We start from the raw sequence: 18663 nt of genomic DNA on the forward strand, positions 1-18663 counted from the left end.
AATCTAGGCCTAAATATATTTCACATTTTCTTCACAATTATATCATACACAAACATCTCACTTAGATATATTTATATATGTATATTTCACCTATGTTTGAGTTCAAGTTTGCATGAGATTTTCTGATTGCCGGAGGCATCCACTGAGTGTGCTCAACATGCCTGAAGCCCCCAGCCACGTTGAAATCACAGCCCAACTTACACTTATTTTGGAAATAAATGTCAAGAAAGAATTGTCACACATTTCTGGGTGGGTGGGTTATGCTACCAAGCCTTCCTTCTCAACACTCACCAGTTGCACATGCAGCAGATTTAACTGGGAGAGTTGTGGATTAAAGTGGAATAGTATGAGTAAATGAGTTTCTCTCATTTCACTTCACTTAGTAAGAAACCGAGGCACCAAACCTGCCTTGCAGACCTACAAAGTACCCAGGGTGAAGCTTACTTTGCTGTGCTCTGACCTTGCAGTTCTGCACACTCTTAGAGCCAATTGCCACCTGACACACTTTGCATTTCAAGTGTTGCTTTTCTCCTTTCTATGAAAAATGGGAACAAGCCAGTAATTTCAGCTTCTTCTTTGGGTAATAGTGTTATTCTGCCAGTGCTGCTTATCTAATACTGTAGTACTAGAACATTTGGGGATTTCTGGCATTACAGGCACTGGGAAAACATGGTTACAGGTCCTTGAAGACAAACAGGCTGGAGTATGTCAAAGGCAAAGAGCACTAGTATGGTAAAACTGAATGAGTGTCCTACAGTAACCTATAAAACATGATTTTTATCTTAAATACAACAACAAACTGAAGGTGACAGGGAAGGAATAGCTGAGTGGTGTCTCCCTGACTGTCAAACCTCTCTCATCTCTTTGGGTTTCTTATATCACGAGTGCTCTTAAAAGAGACAGGGCAAGTCAAAGCTGGCCTTTTTAAAGTAACCTTCAAACTAATCCCCTCTCCTCACGCTGTCCACTCTTTGACATGAAACCCATTTTACATGTGTTTTGATCTTAATTCCATTAAGAATCATTTTCACACAATCATTGTGGCGAACAGCAGAAACTAATCATTCAAGCTGTGACTGTTTGTTCAACCTTGTCTCCCTTCAAAAAGGCAGCTAGTAGGAAAATGCTCATGACAGGCAGCTTCAAAACAGCTCATTTTGAAGGATTTACACATAAGAAAGACATAAGACAGAACTGTGATGCGCTTTAAATAATTGTAACTTCAACTGCTGTAACAGAGAAACACCAAAGGTTTGCATTGACAGCTGTTTAAGCTTTGACCAAGTGATAAAAGCAACACGTGTAGCTGTTCATTTAAAGCTTTGTGCTTATTAGAGTTAACCAGATTTATAAAGTCAAATGTAAAATTCTGATTTCCAAAACAGTGGGGACAGTGTGTGAAATCAAATGATAAGGATGCAATAATTTGCAAATAATTATAACCCTTTACCTATGTGAAAATTGTACAAAGACAATAGCAATGTTGAAAGTGATTCTCCAAAATATTAACTGATGCCAGAAGAGATCAAATGTCCTTTTAAAAGGGAAATATTTTGTTTTTTTGCTTGAAAAATCATTGCAGCTGATCGGCATTCATAGTGCTCCCCAAATGTGCAAGTTACTCATACAACATGCACCCAAACTCTACCACTGATGCTAGCTTTTTAACTAAGCACTGATATCAACACAGACAGTCCCATTCTGTCCTCTTTAATCTTAATGTGATTTATATATAGAGAGGTTCATGCCTTATGTGAAGTTTTCCACTTCACCTCATACCATATCAAAGAAGCTTGAGACCAGAGATAGACGCATTTCTGCATCTTAATATATATAGTTTTTATGGTCGTGTTTTAACTTGCATTTCTTGATGCTGTTCACAGCCATTCAGTTTTAATTCTGAATTAAAGAAGAAGGATCTTGTGTTTTAAGGGAAACTGTGCTTTCTTTACATTTTTATATTCTTCTCTCAGTCCCTTCAAGGGCCAAGTAACATCTAATGTTTAAATATGTGCTGAATAACATTGTTAATCTTTGAGATACATATCAAGTGTCAACAGCTCACTACAGTGAAATATAATGTACAAACTACATAAAACTCAGCAGCTTCTGCAGCAAATAAACTCTGGACCTCAAAACACACAAGAATCTCAAAATACATCTGTTGTTCTGTAGGTCAGAGTTCTTTTAGGATGTAATCAAGTTCCGGTCGAAGTGGCTTAAATTACTAGCATAATCTTTATCAGAGGTGCAACAGATCTGACTTCAAATTAATCAACATACAAGATTTGCTAAAAGAAACACTTGTCGAGTCTGAGCTGTGCAGCTTGGCTTTACATGTGCATGTGTGACAGACTGTGTGTGTAGGTGTGCTTGAATCTTTGGGATGGGTTTTGATGTCAGGTGCTAAAATGCAAGAGCAACCTTTAAGATGCTACTGTGGACACATCCTGATTGTCATAATTATCTAGTTAACACACATATACAGAAAATCAACATTTGTATACAAGTCATGATTTGCATTTTTCCCTTCTGTTTGTGAAACTGTGCATCCTTGTTCTGTGTTTAACAGATGTGCTATTTGAGGGCCGCTCATTAAAGTGTGCTTCTGTGAAAGTACTATAATCTGTGTTTTCAATTAAACTTTTTTTCACTGTTCCTAATTAGTGATGCACGGGATTCATTTGCAGAGGCGCATATAAATATTTAAATGCAACATTACATTAGAGCAGACTTTGAGACAATGGAATGTACAGGGCAGAACAATCATGTAAAGTCTTTACAGTGTGTACAAACAGAGGGGAAAATTTAGCACCAAGTCAAAGTTTAAAACTCAGGTAATGCAAGAAAAGTAATTAATGCCCTTTGAACACAAAATAGCGAGAAACCACAATCATCACCTTGGATTTTTTAAAATTATTTTCTTAGCAGACTCACAATCTGCCAGGTGATGCAATACTATCCTGAACATACATAACTATTGGACTCACATGGTGATTATTGCAGCTCTATTTTCTATTATCACGGCCTAGATAGTTTAACTATACCACGAAAAACCCACTGAATGAGGGTATGTGAGAGTACAACACACTAGCTTACAGGCAGCTGGTGGGAGCGGAGGCCTGTTTGTGTGCGCTTTATCTGGGAAACTGGCAGTATGACTGTGTGGGTGAACTGCAGGGGAACTGTGGAACCAGATCAGTGTAATAATCTTCTCCAAGATGAAGATCGAGGCTCCATTATCAGGGGAATAAGAAAGACTTGTGTGTGAGTGAGTCCAACATTGAGGGGAGGCAAATGAGAAAAATATAGAGCTAAAAAGTCCTGAAGAACATACACGTAAAAAAATGTTTTGAGCTAAGTTGTGTTTTCTTTTTATGGTTCATTCAGTGATAATGCTTCAACCGCATTCTCCCATTTCCTCATTCTCCTCCTGTTCATCGCTAAAAGTTGCCAAGGGTGAGGTTACTGATTCACAGGCTTGCTGTCCCCATCCTTGCAGTTGTTGAGGCTGGGGCTGTCAAGGCTTCGTCTGCTGGGCTTGACAACCATAGAGGAGAAAGTAAAGGAATTCAGAGGGGCAGGAGACGATGGAGACAGAGATGGAGTAGGGGTGGTGGGTGAAGAGGAAGGTGAAGAAGTAGTGGTGGGTGTAGAAGAGGAGGACTGGCTGCTGGGCAGGGAGGAGGCTCGCTGCTCACGTAGAAGACGGCGTTGACGAAGGGCAGAGGAGAGAAGCAAGGCCTCGGCGCTCAGGCCAGAAGCAGACAGACTCGCCAGGAGGGCTTTCGCTTGGCTTGAGGAGACTGTCAGAGAGGGCAGTGCCCCCTCCTGATGGCTACTCCTTAGGCTGGGGACAAACGCTGCTGCAGGAGAGGGCAATCGGCCTGAGAAAATGCCTGCTTTGAAACCAGAGATGTATGGTTCAATACTGCCTGTGCTGCTGGTCCCAAAGGCCTTCAAGTAGAGCAGGGACACAGAAGACAGGAGAGGGTGGAGGAGGAGCGCAAAAGATGATGTTTTCAGGGGTCAAAGTGGGAAATCATGAAAAATTAAAGTCTTAAAATTGGTTGTGGCTGGGCACTGTTGCCTGCAGCCTCTTCCTTTAGCATTACACTCAAACAAACCAGTGCATGCTTGTACATACACACACACATACGCGCTCACATGGACCTACAAGCAGACCGAGTGGATTTCAGAATATATTTTGGAGTAAATGCTGGAGATGTGAAAGGAGCTGGCAAAGTAAAGAGGGAAGGTAGATGAGTGCATCTCAGTAGTCAGGTGAACAGGAGGAGAAGGAAGATGAGGAGGCTGGACAGGTCGCTCACTGCTGCAAGGAGATGGGCAGGTCGAGAGGTGCAGGACAGCACGGGTTCACACAGGATGACGGGGAGGGTTAGGTTGCACCACAGGAACAAGTGTCAGAAGAAACATGTAGTGGAGGGGTGGGGAGTGAAAACAGAACAGGAGACAAACACAGGAGATTGTTATTCAGGCTGATATCACCATGTGTGATGCAAGCCCTAACACAGGCTACCATCTACATGATGACCAGACTACTTATACCACTGATAAGTTAGAAAAGTGAAAGATGCCAACTGTAAATTACACTGTTGACATCCTTTACTTTGACACTTGTTTCAATGATGTTCATTTATTAAAAATCATAAATGATCAGATGAGCATACAGAGCCACACCTTTACTGCCTTCATATACTACAGGGATGCACCAGAAGATGGCACTGTTTCAACACCATAAAACTTTTGGAAAACATTCAGATCGAGATTTTGTTTTTCCTTTACTAACATGAATGCATCTGACAGAAACTGTCTAAATGTCGCATGTGCAGGGGCCAGACTGTACAAAATAAAGCAAGTGTTAACAGAACGAGACAAAAACAGTTTGTTAGGCCTCAGCAAAATTTGATTTATATTTTTAATGGGAGGGAAAAAGCTAAAAGTTTTAAAAGGTTTGTTTTGGCATTACAGTGATGAACCCTGCATATAAAGACAGCAGGTGTGCTGATTTAGACAGCATCACTGAGAGGTTTGCATTTACTCTGTTGCAGTTCCAGAGCCTGTGCTGCCAACTGTTCTCATAAAGCAGGGTGACTCCGTCTGCTCAAGAAACACTTCTCAAACCTGGCTGACACAGTTATTCTGGTCTGTATGCGTGGGAGAGCAGCCTACGTCTCATACTCTCAGACCCGTCTGCCAAATGACAGCCTCTAAGGACAGGAGGCCACTATCCCCACCTCATGCCCATCACTTAAACCCAACTTATCTTATTGCCACAAATAATAAGAGACCAAAAGCGAAGATGAAAGTTTTGAGGCATAAATGTTCTACCATTGTCATGTCCTGCTTGATCTGTTGCAAAGAAAACATGAATACATTTTGGCTTTGAATTGTCTGTTTTCATCCAGCACATTGATTTGAAGGATCCTCCTGCCTGGAATATTTTAATACTACTCAGTGAGGCTTTTCTGAGCAAACAGCTCGAGTTCAGCAGCATAAAGCACCATCAGAGAAGACTTGGACAACTTTTAGAGCCTGCAGAAACATACTAATTGCTACTTAATGCTCCGCTTAGCTGAACCTTTACCAGCACATCATTTGCATAACTTTCATAAAGCAGCAAGTATCAAGGCACAAATCTAAAAATTGGCCAACTAGATTCTTACCCCCAAATCTTTATGACGACAGATAAAATACTGACTAATATTGACTCCTGCTAAATTTGACTTGACTACTAAACTGAGTTACTTGAAACTATCAATGCTAAACAAATGACCCACACAAAACCAAAAAGTGGTGCTAGTGCATCTTGTTTTATCTGACTGCAGATGGCATATGGCGATATCTGAAACTGTCCCTCCAGCAAGCTTTTATTGCATGTTTAAGAACATCAGCTGTTTTTCATGTCACATACTACCGATAATGCCACTAATGTTAAAGATATTGATATATATGTTTGGATCATTTTAACTATTTGTGTGTCAGTGGAATGAAGGACAATAAAACACTAGGGGACTCCTAAGAGTGGCACTCATTGCAACTGTTCCGTTAGAAATGTCCTAAAAGTTTACTTTTTTTGGCTGGAGGAGACGAATGGGAGAACTCGATAAAATGATGGGAAACTGGACAAAAGTTGAATTCCTTTTCCTTGAGCTGAGGACCGAGAATAGAGGTCACCCAAGGTAATTATGTCCGATCGTCAGAACAATAACATTAATCAAAAGTCCAGGTTTTTTTTTACTTTTTACTTATTTTACTTTTCACTGACTGTAATTGGTATTTTTATCTTTATATTTGACAATGCTGTTGTCAGTGTGGGGTTAACCCTAGAAGGCCTACCCTGCCACGCATAGCTAAAATAATGACAGTTTAAGAGCATTTGATAACTTTTGAACAGCTAATCCTACCCATATGGTTTAAAAAATTTGATTGTGTCAATACATTTCATTTGGACATTCAAAAGTTCTGTAGTGAGGGTGGGAAATTCTTCCTTTTCTACAGCATTGATTTGCCATTCGCAAAAAGAAAAATGAATATTATTGACATGACACCATTCATGACAACTACTTTATAAATTACTGTAGGTTTTTGTCTTTTGACCCATTCTTTAGCCCAATTAGGGACGATAGATATGAGATTTTATAACAAAATCTATAACATGTAAGTACAACTCTCTAAATAAAAAAATAATTTTTTTTTTCTTTTTGTCTGAGTTCACAGTACAAAAACACCAACAAGTTTTTACTGGCTTTTTAAAAACTGCCATAAAATCCTCCATTTTTAAAGACAGCAAATATAAAATATTAGTCATACTAAAACTTTAGATTCTACAGATTGAATTGATGTATGACACTTGATACAATTTGCCAGGAGAGGGGAAAAACACCTAAACAAACTGCTTGATTGAAAAAGATCTAAAAAGGTGTTGACCCATGTGAATGGGTAAAAACCTGTTTGTTATATTGACAGTGCTCTTTCTTCCTAGCGAATGCCCTCTGCTTCTTTTATATTACAACACCTTCTTGACCCCTCAACTTTATTCTCGTCATGGATAAAATTTGCTACAGCTGGCTGCTCTCTTTTTTTCTCTTTTTTATTATTTATCACGCAGTTGTGGTATGTTGTTCCCCTAAACTACTTGGCACCAACTTCCTCTGCTGACAATTAGCTTTGAATGTCCGTGGTCCCTCTTAGGAAAATGCTTTCACACACACAGAGCCTTTCACAATGGCTGTTTTGAGCAGTTGTGCACAAAGAGACTGTGGCGTGTAAGTGTCATTCTGAAATAATAGGATTAATTTTCCTTTCATTAGACAAGTGTAGGCATCCATTCAGCCTCCAAATCTCAGGGAATGAGTGAGACTGACAGAGTGAGTTAAAAGGAGAAATGGGCAGTGTGGGTAAATTGCAGAGTATAGACACCGGAAAGAGGAAGAAAAGAGACAGAAATAAGAAATGTGAAAGACTTAATGGGGGAAAAAAGAAATGCCCTCTTCAAATTAAATGATCAGTGATTGCCAGTGACTCAAGTAGAGGTTATTATATGGCATTGCAGAGGTTCTTCCCAGTCCTCTCTGAGTCTGAGGAGAGCAAAGTCTCATTACTTCCTCCTTCTCAAATCTCTCTCTGCCTAACACATTTATTTCTCAGCAATCTTCGAAACTGACTTTGAGCCAGAAAGCTCTGTGGGTTATGGAGGTTTAGGTCTACTTTACTGCCTCTGTTATTTTTTAAATTACATTGACATTAAGCTTTTTCTTCTCCCTGTTCACAGTCATGGTGCAAAGATTTTCCTTTGGCTTTACTCGACTGATATGCTTCAACAGTTCAATCTCCTTGCCTCTGGAGGCCATTGAGCGTCCTTATGTCCATCCCTGAACCTTACTTTAAAGCTCTACTTTCTATCTAAATTCTATCAAATTAAAACTAAAAAAATAATGTGGCACCAGCTATGAGGCATATGTATAAGGAAGTATGTATGGAGACATAACGTGTGTAGAGAGGAGATTGATGGATGTTTTATGAATGTTTTAATTAGCTTCCTGTCAGACTTGGGGAAAAAAAGTATTTCTGCATTTGTTTTTAGATTATGTATATAAATGAAACATTTTTTCAATATCTTTTTGATGGGTTTGGATGCTAAAATTAGAGATAGCTTAAGAGCTTTCAAACATAAAAACACTTGCTTAGGTAACTGCAGCTCTCATTATCTATCAGTCTGACCTGTCTGACACATGCTTCACTTTGGGACAGAGCCCGCAGAAGGGAATTTCAACAATCTAATTGTAAAAATGTCTAAATAATATAACTTTGGTTTAACTGGCTGGAAATTCTATTAACCAGCACTGCTGTGTTTCTAAAACAGAGCAAAGTCCATTATGTTAAACATTACACATAATGCCACTGCAGCTGTACAGTCAATGGGAGTGGAGCATGCTGGAGAGGTGCAATAGTTCTGTGGGGAGGATGAAGTGGCACTGAAAGGTGATGGTAATGGTGTCTTAATGCTTGACTGCAGTCTACAAGACAGAATGGATTGCTTAGATAGATGCAGACGTTCTGCTTGCTTCAAAGAATAAAACTCTGAAGGCTTGAATAAGTTGTGGAAGAAAGAATAATCTCTATGTACTCCCTAGTCTGCACAGCCTTTCTTCACATGCTAAAACTTGTTTATGGTCAATGATGACAGTAAAGTTTAATAGAAACTCCAAAATCAAGCACTTAATATGATACCTGCTGCTGGCCCTGGATCTTCAGGAAGTCCTCTCTTTTTCCACTTTTAGTCTTATCTGTGCTGTTCTGCTGCAGGTGCTTCAGCTTGGCGGCAGCTGAGGAGTGGACAACCTTACCAACGCTGGAATTATTTCCTCCCTGAGAGGAGAATAGGAAAGAGGAGAGCAGAGGAGAGGAGAAGAGAGACTAAATATGCTGTACATGGTTGTACTTTGTAGTTCTCCTTTACAGTGTCTTCTGTTTCCGCATGAGAAACACATCAATTCAGCTCAGACTTTGATTTCAGCAAGCGAGTTTTTCTCCTGAGACCAATGGAATTTTAAAGATCTGAGCTTGTAGTGTGCACAAAACTAAACTATTCACTTCACAGAGTTTCACCGTCTATCAACAGAAAATGACAAAGAACAGAATATAGAAAGGCAGCATTAGAACTGACGTTGCGTAGCCTAACCTCACAGCAGGATCTATGAAGCATCGTAACTAATGATCTTTCCCATTGAGTCACTCTACCGACTCTTTCTCATGTGCACAAAACCAAATACATATTCAGATAGATTTCCAGAGAAAGTGTCTACTGCAGACAGAGACATCAGTTAAAAGAAAAACTGTTGAAAGGTTAACTGCAGTAAGTCAAATATCTGTTCCTTGCTCCAGTAAGTCAAGACTGAAAAACTGATAATCATATTCTTTATGTGATGCAAGATTTTAAGAAGTCATAACACAGTGAACTTGCAGTTTGACAGTCAAATCTTCATTTGGGAACTGCAATGTTTTCATTCAAAAACTGAATTGAACTTGAAAGCCGATTCTTGTCTGTGAATTTAGCGAGCAGCTACCGTTTGACAAGAGTGGGAAGAAGGGTCATGTTGAAATGATCAACGCAACTAAAGTTGGGGTGATGAAATAATGTGTGAAGACTCTGTAATCCACAGCCATACACACGGGAATGCTCGCTCGCTTCACATCAGAGTGTTGAATCTCACCATGACAGTGACTGTCACGTATTCGAGTGGGAGGATACGTTCATAGCAAGAGGGAATACTATGCAAGCTGTCAAGACACTTTATTGACGAAGCAGCTGACACATAAATGCTGCAAGCCTTTTGATAATTACTAATCATGTTGTTTTGCTATCAGCTGGGGGTGAACTGAAAGACAGCTACTTGCAATATCTGGTAATAGAAGTTCAACACATGGTCATTAGGTCGCAGTGATGAGTGGGTTAAAGGTATATTTACTTTCAGGATAAGAGGCAGATTTCTGTCCTTGAATGGGTTCACATTGCTCACTTTTTTTTACTTTTTATATTTTACTCTTTGAATAAAAACGTTTTTCTTCCAAACTATATTTTTACAATAGAGCGGCAAACCTGAAAGCATTTTTGTTCTTTTCCTCTAAAAACACAAATGCAGCAAATGTGAATAACTGGCTATAATGGCTATAATCTTTAGAATTTGAATCTGTAGAATACTAAATAAACTAAAACTGAATATTAAGCCAATTTAAACACGACACAATCAAAATGCTTCACAATTTAGCCTGAGAGAAAAGAAAGCTAAATTCAAGGCAAAGCAAAAGATGAAAGGTAAAACTAACTTAGCAGAACAGACAAGAAGAGAAAGTTATAGACCGAAAATGCAGTTTGCAGGTATCTCTTCATTTATTTACCATCAGGTGAAATTAGCTAAATTCACAAACAGAGAGCAGATGCCAGCACAATTCGATAAAAAAACAATTAACAGCTCTGAGCTCAGCAGGACCGCAGTTCCAGCACTAAGCACAGAGCAGACAAGTAGACAGGAAGTCTGTTGTCTGTCCTCTCAACATATTTTCGATTTCAAATACAATTAGGTGCTGATTCAATCAGGGAACAGACATCAGAGGCTTGAAAGTATAGTCCCAATAATCCGCAGAGAAGAAGTTAAGAGGGAAAACAGAGCATGCTGTTTCAGAGGAGGGATCTACACAGCACGAGTAAGCAATGAACCTGGAATGATGCTGGGCTGAAAGATGGAGGTTTGGGCGGCACTGGTGGTTTCTTGGTCTCTGAAGTCAGACTTCCAGTCCTCTGTACAGAAGCACTATTGACGGTTGTTTCAGTGTAGAGATCCTCTGTTGTAGGATGGCCACTAATCTCTATTAAGGTGTTCTCCAGCTCTCGTATAGTCTCTTCCAGGCTGTCCAGCCTCTTGTAGGTGCTGAGTCGGACATCTTCTTTGTCTCTGGTGAGACTGCTCACAGAACTACCATTGGACTCCAGAGCGCTCTGCTGTATCTTAATTTCAGCTATGTGCTGCAACGTAAGCTTGCTCTCCCCTGTCACTATGCCTCTTCTCAGAGCCTCCATTAGAGAGCTCTGCTGGCCTGGCTGGTGAAAGAATTTTATTCTAGGTTTGGGAACTGGTTTACACAACTCCAGTAAGGAATACAGCAGTTTATAGGCCTCTGTGACAGTTTTTTCCTTCCTGAAGCGCAAAAGGATAGGCCGTTCATTCAGCTTGGCTTCAGGGACTTCTTTAGTCTGTGGTGAGATGGTTAGAGTCTGCAGGACTTTGCCCATAGTCATGAGCTCCTGGACCTCACTGGGAGACACAACCCTCATCTCCAGCTCTGTCAAAAGCAGGGCAACTTCCTCTTTGAAATCTCGATCCAAAAAACACTGCTCCTGCTGAAGAGCAGATTCACTTCCTTCTGAATAGCTTTCCCTTGAAATGCTGGTGTTGTCAACCATGTGACGGCCAGCCCAATCTTGTGTTGGAGTCTCTTCTATTGGGATATTTGCTAAATCTCTGACAGAATCCCCTGAGGCAGTGGGTGAAGCTGGCAAACACTCCGTCAACACGATGTGGGGTACAGGAGACAAGTGCCTTCCCTATGAGTGAAGAAAGCACTTGAGGTATAAATATAAACACACTAAGTTGATTATAGCTGTACACAGTTTTAGGCCAAACTTCACAAACTTTAGATTGACGTTCACTGCATAAAAATAGCCAAGCACAACTGAATAAAAGAAGAAAAGCAATGTTATCATCAAATATGTAATGCATGTATAGATAATGCCCTCTTTACTGCTTTACATTACTTTTCAGCTGCCAGAACACGACCTATAATGGCCAAAAAAACGCTTTGGAGTTCCAGCCCATCAGCTGTATGGTGAAACCTGAATTGCCACATGTTTGTTACCCACTTTAAAGTTCTCAGCGGAAATGGTCGGAGAAAAAACAGGCGCTTAAAAAAATAAAACAAAACAAACAAAAAAACACATGACGTTTGTTTGAAGGAGGCATCTGTCTATGTTCTCTTGTTCTGTTTATTTCAAACCAAGGCTTAAGATATCAAGTTATGAAAACAAGCTATGAAACATCAAAAATGACAAACCATGCGTTTAAGATCGACCTTTTTACAACAGCATTTCGGGCAATGTGAGACACATGGTCTGTTAGTTTAAATGGAATACTTCCAGTGCCAAAATCTTCAGATTTGGCATGTTTTTTACAGATTCTAATCCACAGCTACATGAAAGAATCACTTCTTCTAGCACTCATCAGACAACAAGAAAATTCTAAAAATTCAATTTTTTTACCTTAATACTTGTTGTTGTTATATATGGTTACTCTCTGTTTAAGCCACTAATTACAGTCAGGCTTGGGTAAAAATACAACTTTGTGTTTATGTATTCTGCTATTCTTTTTAGGTTTCTTAAACACAGCATGCAAGCACGTAAAAAACAAGAAGAGATCAACAACAGTATATACTGCTGTGAGAAAAGGAGTGTAAACGAAGATGTGGCTAACAGCTGAGCAAGAGTGAATGATTTCTGTGAGTGGGATGGGGTTAGAAAGAACACAGAAAGGCTTAATAGGGCAGCAATCCACATTGCTCAGGGTCAGCCAGAGTGTTACCTCAGTAATGCCTGAGGCCTCAGGAGGCCACAGGTCCAGTCTGGAGAGGGGCTCACTTTTCCTGCTACATGGGTTAACAGGCAGGGAAAAGGAATGGTGCCAAGAGAACCTGTGTGGGGCTCTCTCAAACAGCTGGGGAGGGAAAAGGAGGTTTTAAAATAGATATAAACAAACAGCCAGCGACTTAACAAAACCAGTTTCTTTTGACTCTTTGTTTCGTCAAATTTCCAGCAGGCCATCTCAAACACGACCGAGGCAGCAATAAGGGTCCATCTGCCTGGCTGTGATCTGTGAGCCCCAGGTGATGATGTGTGCCACTGAGCAATATGTGATCTTTGGGCTTTTCCAGTGCCAGACATATGGCTCCTGCTGCTTGAACATGTGGTAATGATGATGAGCATACCCGCACTACGTGTGTGTGCTGAAGGAATCCAGTGGCAGATTACAGACATAACAGATACCAAAGAACAGACTGAGAAACAGACTACTTAGGATGTAATCAACATGATCCACAGTCTTTCTTTTACCTCCAATTCAGCAGCAATTTTCTCTTCCTCTCCTTCCTCTTTTTCTCTAGAGGCCAATGTTGGGGGTGTAGATGCAGGACGAGGGTTTTCAGACACGGCCCTTCTCAGTTTTATGTGAGGTTTCAGGGCCTCGGCCTCTTCGGATTCAGATTTCTAAAAACACAAAAAAAGAGCTAATAACTTATCAGAAGTCATATTCAGAAGCTTGGAGACTGTCGTCTGTTGTCTGTCTGTGACTAAAATGTTTTCATGGTTTTATGTGTATTTCTACTGGGCAGTATTGGTTTGAAAAAGCTACATGTCTATGAATTTTTACAGTGCTACCTTTATGCTTTTTCCAGGAATTAGTGTCTCCCCACTACGAGTGGTCAGCCCTGGGGAAGAGGGGAAACTGCGTCTAGGTGGTGGAGGCGGAGGAGATTTGGAGGGTTTCTCTGTGCGATATCGAGGCACTGTCAGCTCATCTAGAAAATAAAGTAACATATATTTAAAGACAAAAACATCCATCTATCCATTTTTTACACCCACTTATTCCAATTCAGGGTCGCATAGACTGGAGCCTATACCAGTTGCCATTGGCAGGGTACACCCTGGACAGGTTGCCACTCCATCACAGGATCACAGGATCATATTTTTGGATGATGGGAGGAGGCTGGAGTACCCAGAGGGAACACATGCATGCACGGGGAGAACAAGCAAACTCCACACAGAAAGGCCCTAGCTGGGGTTTGAACCAGGACCCCTCTTGCTGTGAGACAACAGTACTAACCAACACATAACTGTGCAGCTAGAGACAAAACCCTTTAGATCAATTTAAAAGCGCAAAAAGATTTTCCTAAAAAAAAATTTAAAAACAGCTTCAGTGTGCTCTTAAAATCAGTTTTACTTGAAAGTGATGCATAATCATACTGACTAAAGCACTGGACTCCTCATCTAACCTGAGCCACGTCGAGACCCTCCTTCTTTTGCGGAAAGCTTGTGCTGAGGCTTGTTGGTGCGGTGCTCTGGGATTGCTACCCCACTCTGAGGGGTCTGAGTTGAAGGTGTGTTGGAGGAGGGTTTGATCTGCTTGGCAGCGAAGTCCAGATCTGGGATTGCTTTCATTAGCTCAGCCTGGGTCTCCTCCAGCAGTCGGTTGATGTCCTGGGCACTGTACTGCGTAAGACTGGCCCGCTTCTCCTCCCAGTCCCGCTCTGCTGCCTGCAAAGTGAAGAGAGAGAACCATGTGCTGAGATGTGATGGATGCGTAAAATGTTTAAAAAGAAATAAAAAAGAAGTAGAAATTAGTCCTACCAGTCGGACCTCCACAGACAGAGCTTTGTCAGCAGCAGCACGGCGCTCCAGCTCCTCCAGGGCTTTGCCTTTGTGGGGAACAGGAGGATGATTGTCCTTATGCGCACCAGACGGATTCCCAAGACCACGACTGAGGCTGGAGTGGGGACTCCAGTTCGAGAGGCTGTTACCTCCCCCAAGGTCATTTATGGTTAATGGTGGGCTGGTAGGGATGTCAAAGTCAGAAAACTTTCGCAAGTCATCGTTGTGTTTTGATGAAGGAGTAGAGAAGTCATCTTGCTTCTTCCAAACTCCTTCATTTGCTTGTCTGTTAAGATATAAAAGGCAAATTAATTAATGCACTCTTTGAAATGTTAAACATTGTTAAACAAGTAAATCATGAATTACTGATGGAAACAACTAGTGGTGAATGCCAAAAACGTCACAGAGTTTTTTACCAGTAAGACTAATTAAACCAAAAAGTAAGGAGCTTTTTGGACACCAGCCTGATTCAGAGATAGAGTACTGAAAGGCAATTTTTACCCAGTTCCCCCCTCTTCATAAAGTCAAAAGGCTTTTATTCATGTGATTAAAAAGGGCTTTGATGTTATTAGCAGCTTAAATAGATAGTTAAGAATTGCCTGTTTCCCCTCATACTTTGTGAGTTTAGATTCTAACTTTATCTCTCTCAGTGGCTCAAGAGCTTTGGCTAAAAAAAAAAGTGCAGCAGTGGACTCTAAGAAACAATATCTAATAAGGTTTTTTGTGTCTATTTGCCACAATTTATAAAAATCCATAATGTTCTGCTTACACAAAACAAAGACAGAGGAAACTATAATATCCTCAGCAGGGTCATTATGGAAAAACCTCTCACTGATAACAAACTTATATTCTCTTATGTCAGCTCATGCAGAACATATTTCAATGTAACTATCAAAAGTGAAAGACTTCCATGAACAAATACTTCTTTATGAGTATCTATAGAATTATTTGAAACTTTTCAACCTGAGCGTAAAGACAGCTTATCAGAATTCAACACTGTAGCTCTTTTGAAACAGTAAAGCAGCCACAGATGTCCTGCTGCTCTCCATCAGAACAGGTTCATACTTGCGCATTGTGGCAAGCGTGTCAGTTATAGTCTTGCAGCGTTTTAACAGGGCATCAAGTCTGTGAGGCTCCTCTTTAAGGAATTTGACAGCTTCCACTTCCACCCGCAGCACCACCCGCATCTTACTCTGTAGACCTGGGAACTGATCTGCAGGAGAAAGTGGAGTAAAACACACTTATACAAGAAGAAAAAGAAAGCATACATTTGGCGAGGAGACTGAAAGCTCTCTGTGGTTTTTTAACCACTGGTAATGGTAAGCAGGTTTTTTTTCAACAATGAGCAATCTGAGACTGATTAAGCGCTGCACAGTGGCTGTGAGTGAGTAAAAGATAAAAGATCATCAGTGCCTTGATGAGTAATTAGTGCATAATAAACTGTCTACCAGAGTAAATGACTGTTTTCTGTTTGGTGTCGTGCATAGGATGTGAGATATGCCAGCATGACTCACTTTTCAGTTCTGTGAGTGTTTCTCCCAGCTTTCTCAGAACACTAGCCTTCTCCTCCAGCTCTTGCACTGTCACCAGCTTGTGGTTCACAGATGACTCCTTCTGGATCTCCTCCACTGACTTCTCCAGGTCGCTGAGATGGAACAGACAGACGGCTGAGCACCAGGGATTCCTCTGCCACACTCAAAATTTTGCTGAACATTTATCAGAGAACTATATTATTCAAGTTTCAGTAAATCTTCTGCCAATAATCGGTCTCTCTCAGTCTACTGGCAGTTAGATTGAAAGCTCTGGACAGCTGAAGTGGAGGAGTATGCAGTGGTATTTAAAAAACTTATCTCTCAGACATTGAGGACAGAAACTTGTTTTAATTTGCATCTAATACTTTCATGAACACAGTGACTACACAAATATGAATTTGGAAAGTTCTCGTGTCGGGTCCATGGCTTAACTGGACATATTTATATCGAATTGCCTGCTTCGAGTTACATGATAAAAAAAAATCTGCACATATGATGAAAACAAATGATAATTGGCTACCAGTTGCATAGGCATAGTAACAAACATAGATAAGCAAAGATCATCTCAGAGATCAACCAATTATTCTGAAAACCAAGTGCTGCTCAGAGTTAGCCTCATGACTTCCATTGCCCCAAACAGAGACATCCAAGAAACATTACCATGCTGAACATTTCCACAAATGAGGCTGCAGAAAGTTATTTGATTATTAAATCTCAAGGTGGCTCTCTGTTCTCATTTTTGCAGTCACTTTAATTATCTACTGGACAGCCACATTTCTCAGATCTTAATAAGCATCTTGTTCAATGCCGGGTTTAATTACTGTTGCAATTTCTTCGTATCATCACTGCATCACCAAATAAGTCATCTAATTGTTAAAGAAAAATTAGCTTTCTTATGTCTAACACAACTAAAAAATGTATGTTCAAACTAAGCAATCCAGTATGCAAAATATATCATGAGGAAAAAAAATACCCTTTACACATGGATTATCGCTTGTATACAAAAGATTAGTTGATAGTTTGTGGATTAAGTCACATGTTATTGCCATATAAATAAGCCCTATACTATTACTGACTGGAGCTGCTGGATGATGAGCTCCTCCTCATTGAGGTACTTGAGTCTTTCTTCCTCCACAAGGAGGCGCTGTCTCTGCAGGGGATCTTCCTGCTTCCTCAGGGCATCTGCCACGCGTACATTCAGCTCAGCCTCTGTTCGTTTCAGTAGACCTCGCACTGAATCCTGGTTCTCTAACTAAACAGAGACACGTTTTCAGAGGCAACATTACAAGAACACATGCAGTGTATACAGCTCTTATTTTAAATAAACTATATCAATGTTAGCTTTTGCAACTGCAACTACAGAAATCATGAATTTGACAAGAGAAGCAGAGCCGTCCTTAGGCTTCAGAAAAGCAGACTAAAAGGATTTGCAGGAATGGCACCCTTTGTGTTGCTCTGTCCTTTCGAGGGCAGGCTATGGCCTCTTTTTTTATTGCATTACCCTACCTGCCTTTTTATGTGGAAATAAAACTTTGCCCAATTTTTTTGTCATCATACTGTAGCATTAACTTGAAAGCATAGCTGGATACCACCACAAATTCACTCTACAGAGAATCAGGAGAATTATTTTATGAACATGATAATACACACACAAACTGGAAGCTGGGATGCCTTGAGGAAAATGAAGGTTGTTCCTGACAGGGGCACTTGAGTGGGAGCTAAGCTCCATGTCAGTGTTATGAATGGAATATTCAACAGGCCTGCCGCATGTAATACAACTCCCTAGGATGAAAACACCTGGTAAGCATGAAAAATAAATAATTCATTAGCCTTATGTTCTAGCAAGAAAACAATATCACTGATATCTATGGTTAGCCAGTATTCCCAGTTATAGAGTACTGCCAGCTGCAGTGAGGCAGATGCAGGAGTGTGGCAATAACTTGGGTAAAAATATCAAATATGTCCTAAAAAACTATTTATATTTCATACTGCAGAACTCTGCTTCCTCTCACCCAGCTGACTGTCCCTCCTTCACCTTCCTTCGATGTATAATTCATTACTCAAATGTAAAATTGAAGCAGAGGGCCATCGCCATGGGCATAAATAGTAGCCCAGGAGCAGAGGTCACACTCGGGCACACAGACATGTAAACAGCAAACTATCTTCTTCGGATACACCACAGCTAAGGCTTTTTGCCTCTCCATCTCACTGCCTACCCAGTTTGAGATACCCTTGTGACAGTTGTTATGGAACAAAGGACAGCGCTGCAAGCTCATCATCTCTATCTGCCATTACTCTTCATTTCCTCTGCAAGAAACTCCACTCCACTGCAACTGAAAGCATTTATCTCATCATCTCCTCTTGTTTCTTCCTACGGTAACCACGGCACCACTTGAATCAGAGATAGATTAAATACACAAGGACCTCGTATGCAGCTTTATTAACTCTGCCTCAGTTCTAATTTTGCATCCACTGACAATTTGTATCTCTGTAGAGAAGCACAAGGTGTGAGCTTAGCTTTTATCTTTGCATTTCATTATCAGTCCTCAAAAGATACTAGGCTCTCTATATGTGATGCAGCACAGCTCTCTGCAGGTGTTATTTACTATAGGTGCAGCACTGAAGTTAACATCA

The 18663-nt window shown here is 40.5% G+C and overlaps 1 protein-coding gene across 4 annotated transcripts in view; it reads right to left on the bottom strand.

Annotated features, from left to right (window-relative positions):
• Positions 1-3882: 3882 nt before the first annotated feature.
• Positions 3883-18663, bottom strand: part of srcin1a (SRC kinase signaling inhibitor 1a) — a 94313-nt gene continuing 79532 nt past the window's right edge. For 2 of the 4 annotated variants that reach the window (XM_072368776.1, XM_072368778.1), the window contains 11 exons: positions 17106-17281; positions 16012-16142; positions 15563-15710; positions 14477-14783; positions 14122-14383; positions 13508-13647; positions 13184-13336; positions 12657-12788; positions 10742-11626; positions 8755-8892; positions 3883-4333 (listed from right to left, as the gene is read on the bottom strand). In XM_072368776.1, the coding sequence (XP_072224877.1) occupies positions 4328-4333; positions 8755-8892; positions 10742-11626; positions 12657-12788; positions 13184-13336; positions 13508-13647; positions 14122-14383; positions 14477-14783; positions 15563-15710; positions 16012-16142; positions 17106-17281 (2478 nt within the window). In that variant the 3' untranslated portion in view covers positions 3883-4327. The remainder of the gene's footprint in view (positions 4334-8754; positions 8893-10741; positions 11627-12656; positions 12789-13183; positions 13337-13507; positions 13648-14121; positions 14384-14476; positions 14784-15562; positions 15711-16011; positions 16143-17105; positions 17282-18663) is intronic. The other 2 variants (XM_072368777.1, XM_072368779.1) reach the window with 2 other exon arrangements.

This window comes from Leuresthes tenuis, unplaced genomic scaffold (genome assembly GCF_036924035.1).
Source record: "Leuresthes tenuis unplaced genomic scaffold, fLeuTen1.0.hap1 SCAF_17, whole genome shotgun sequence".
Classification (NCBI taxonomy): Eukaryota; Metazoa; Chordata; class Actinopteri; order Atheriniformes; family Atherinopsidae; genus Leuresthes; species Leuresthes tenuis.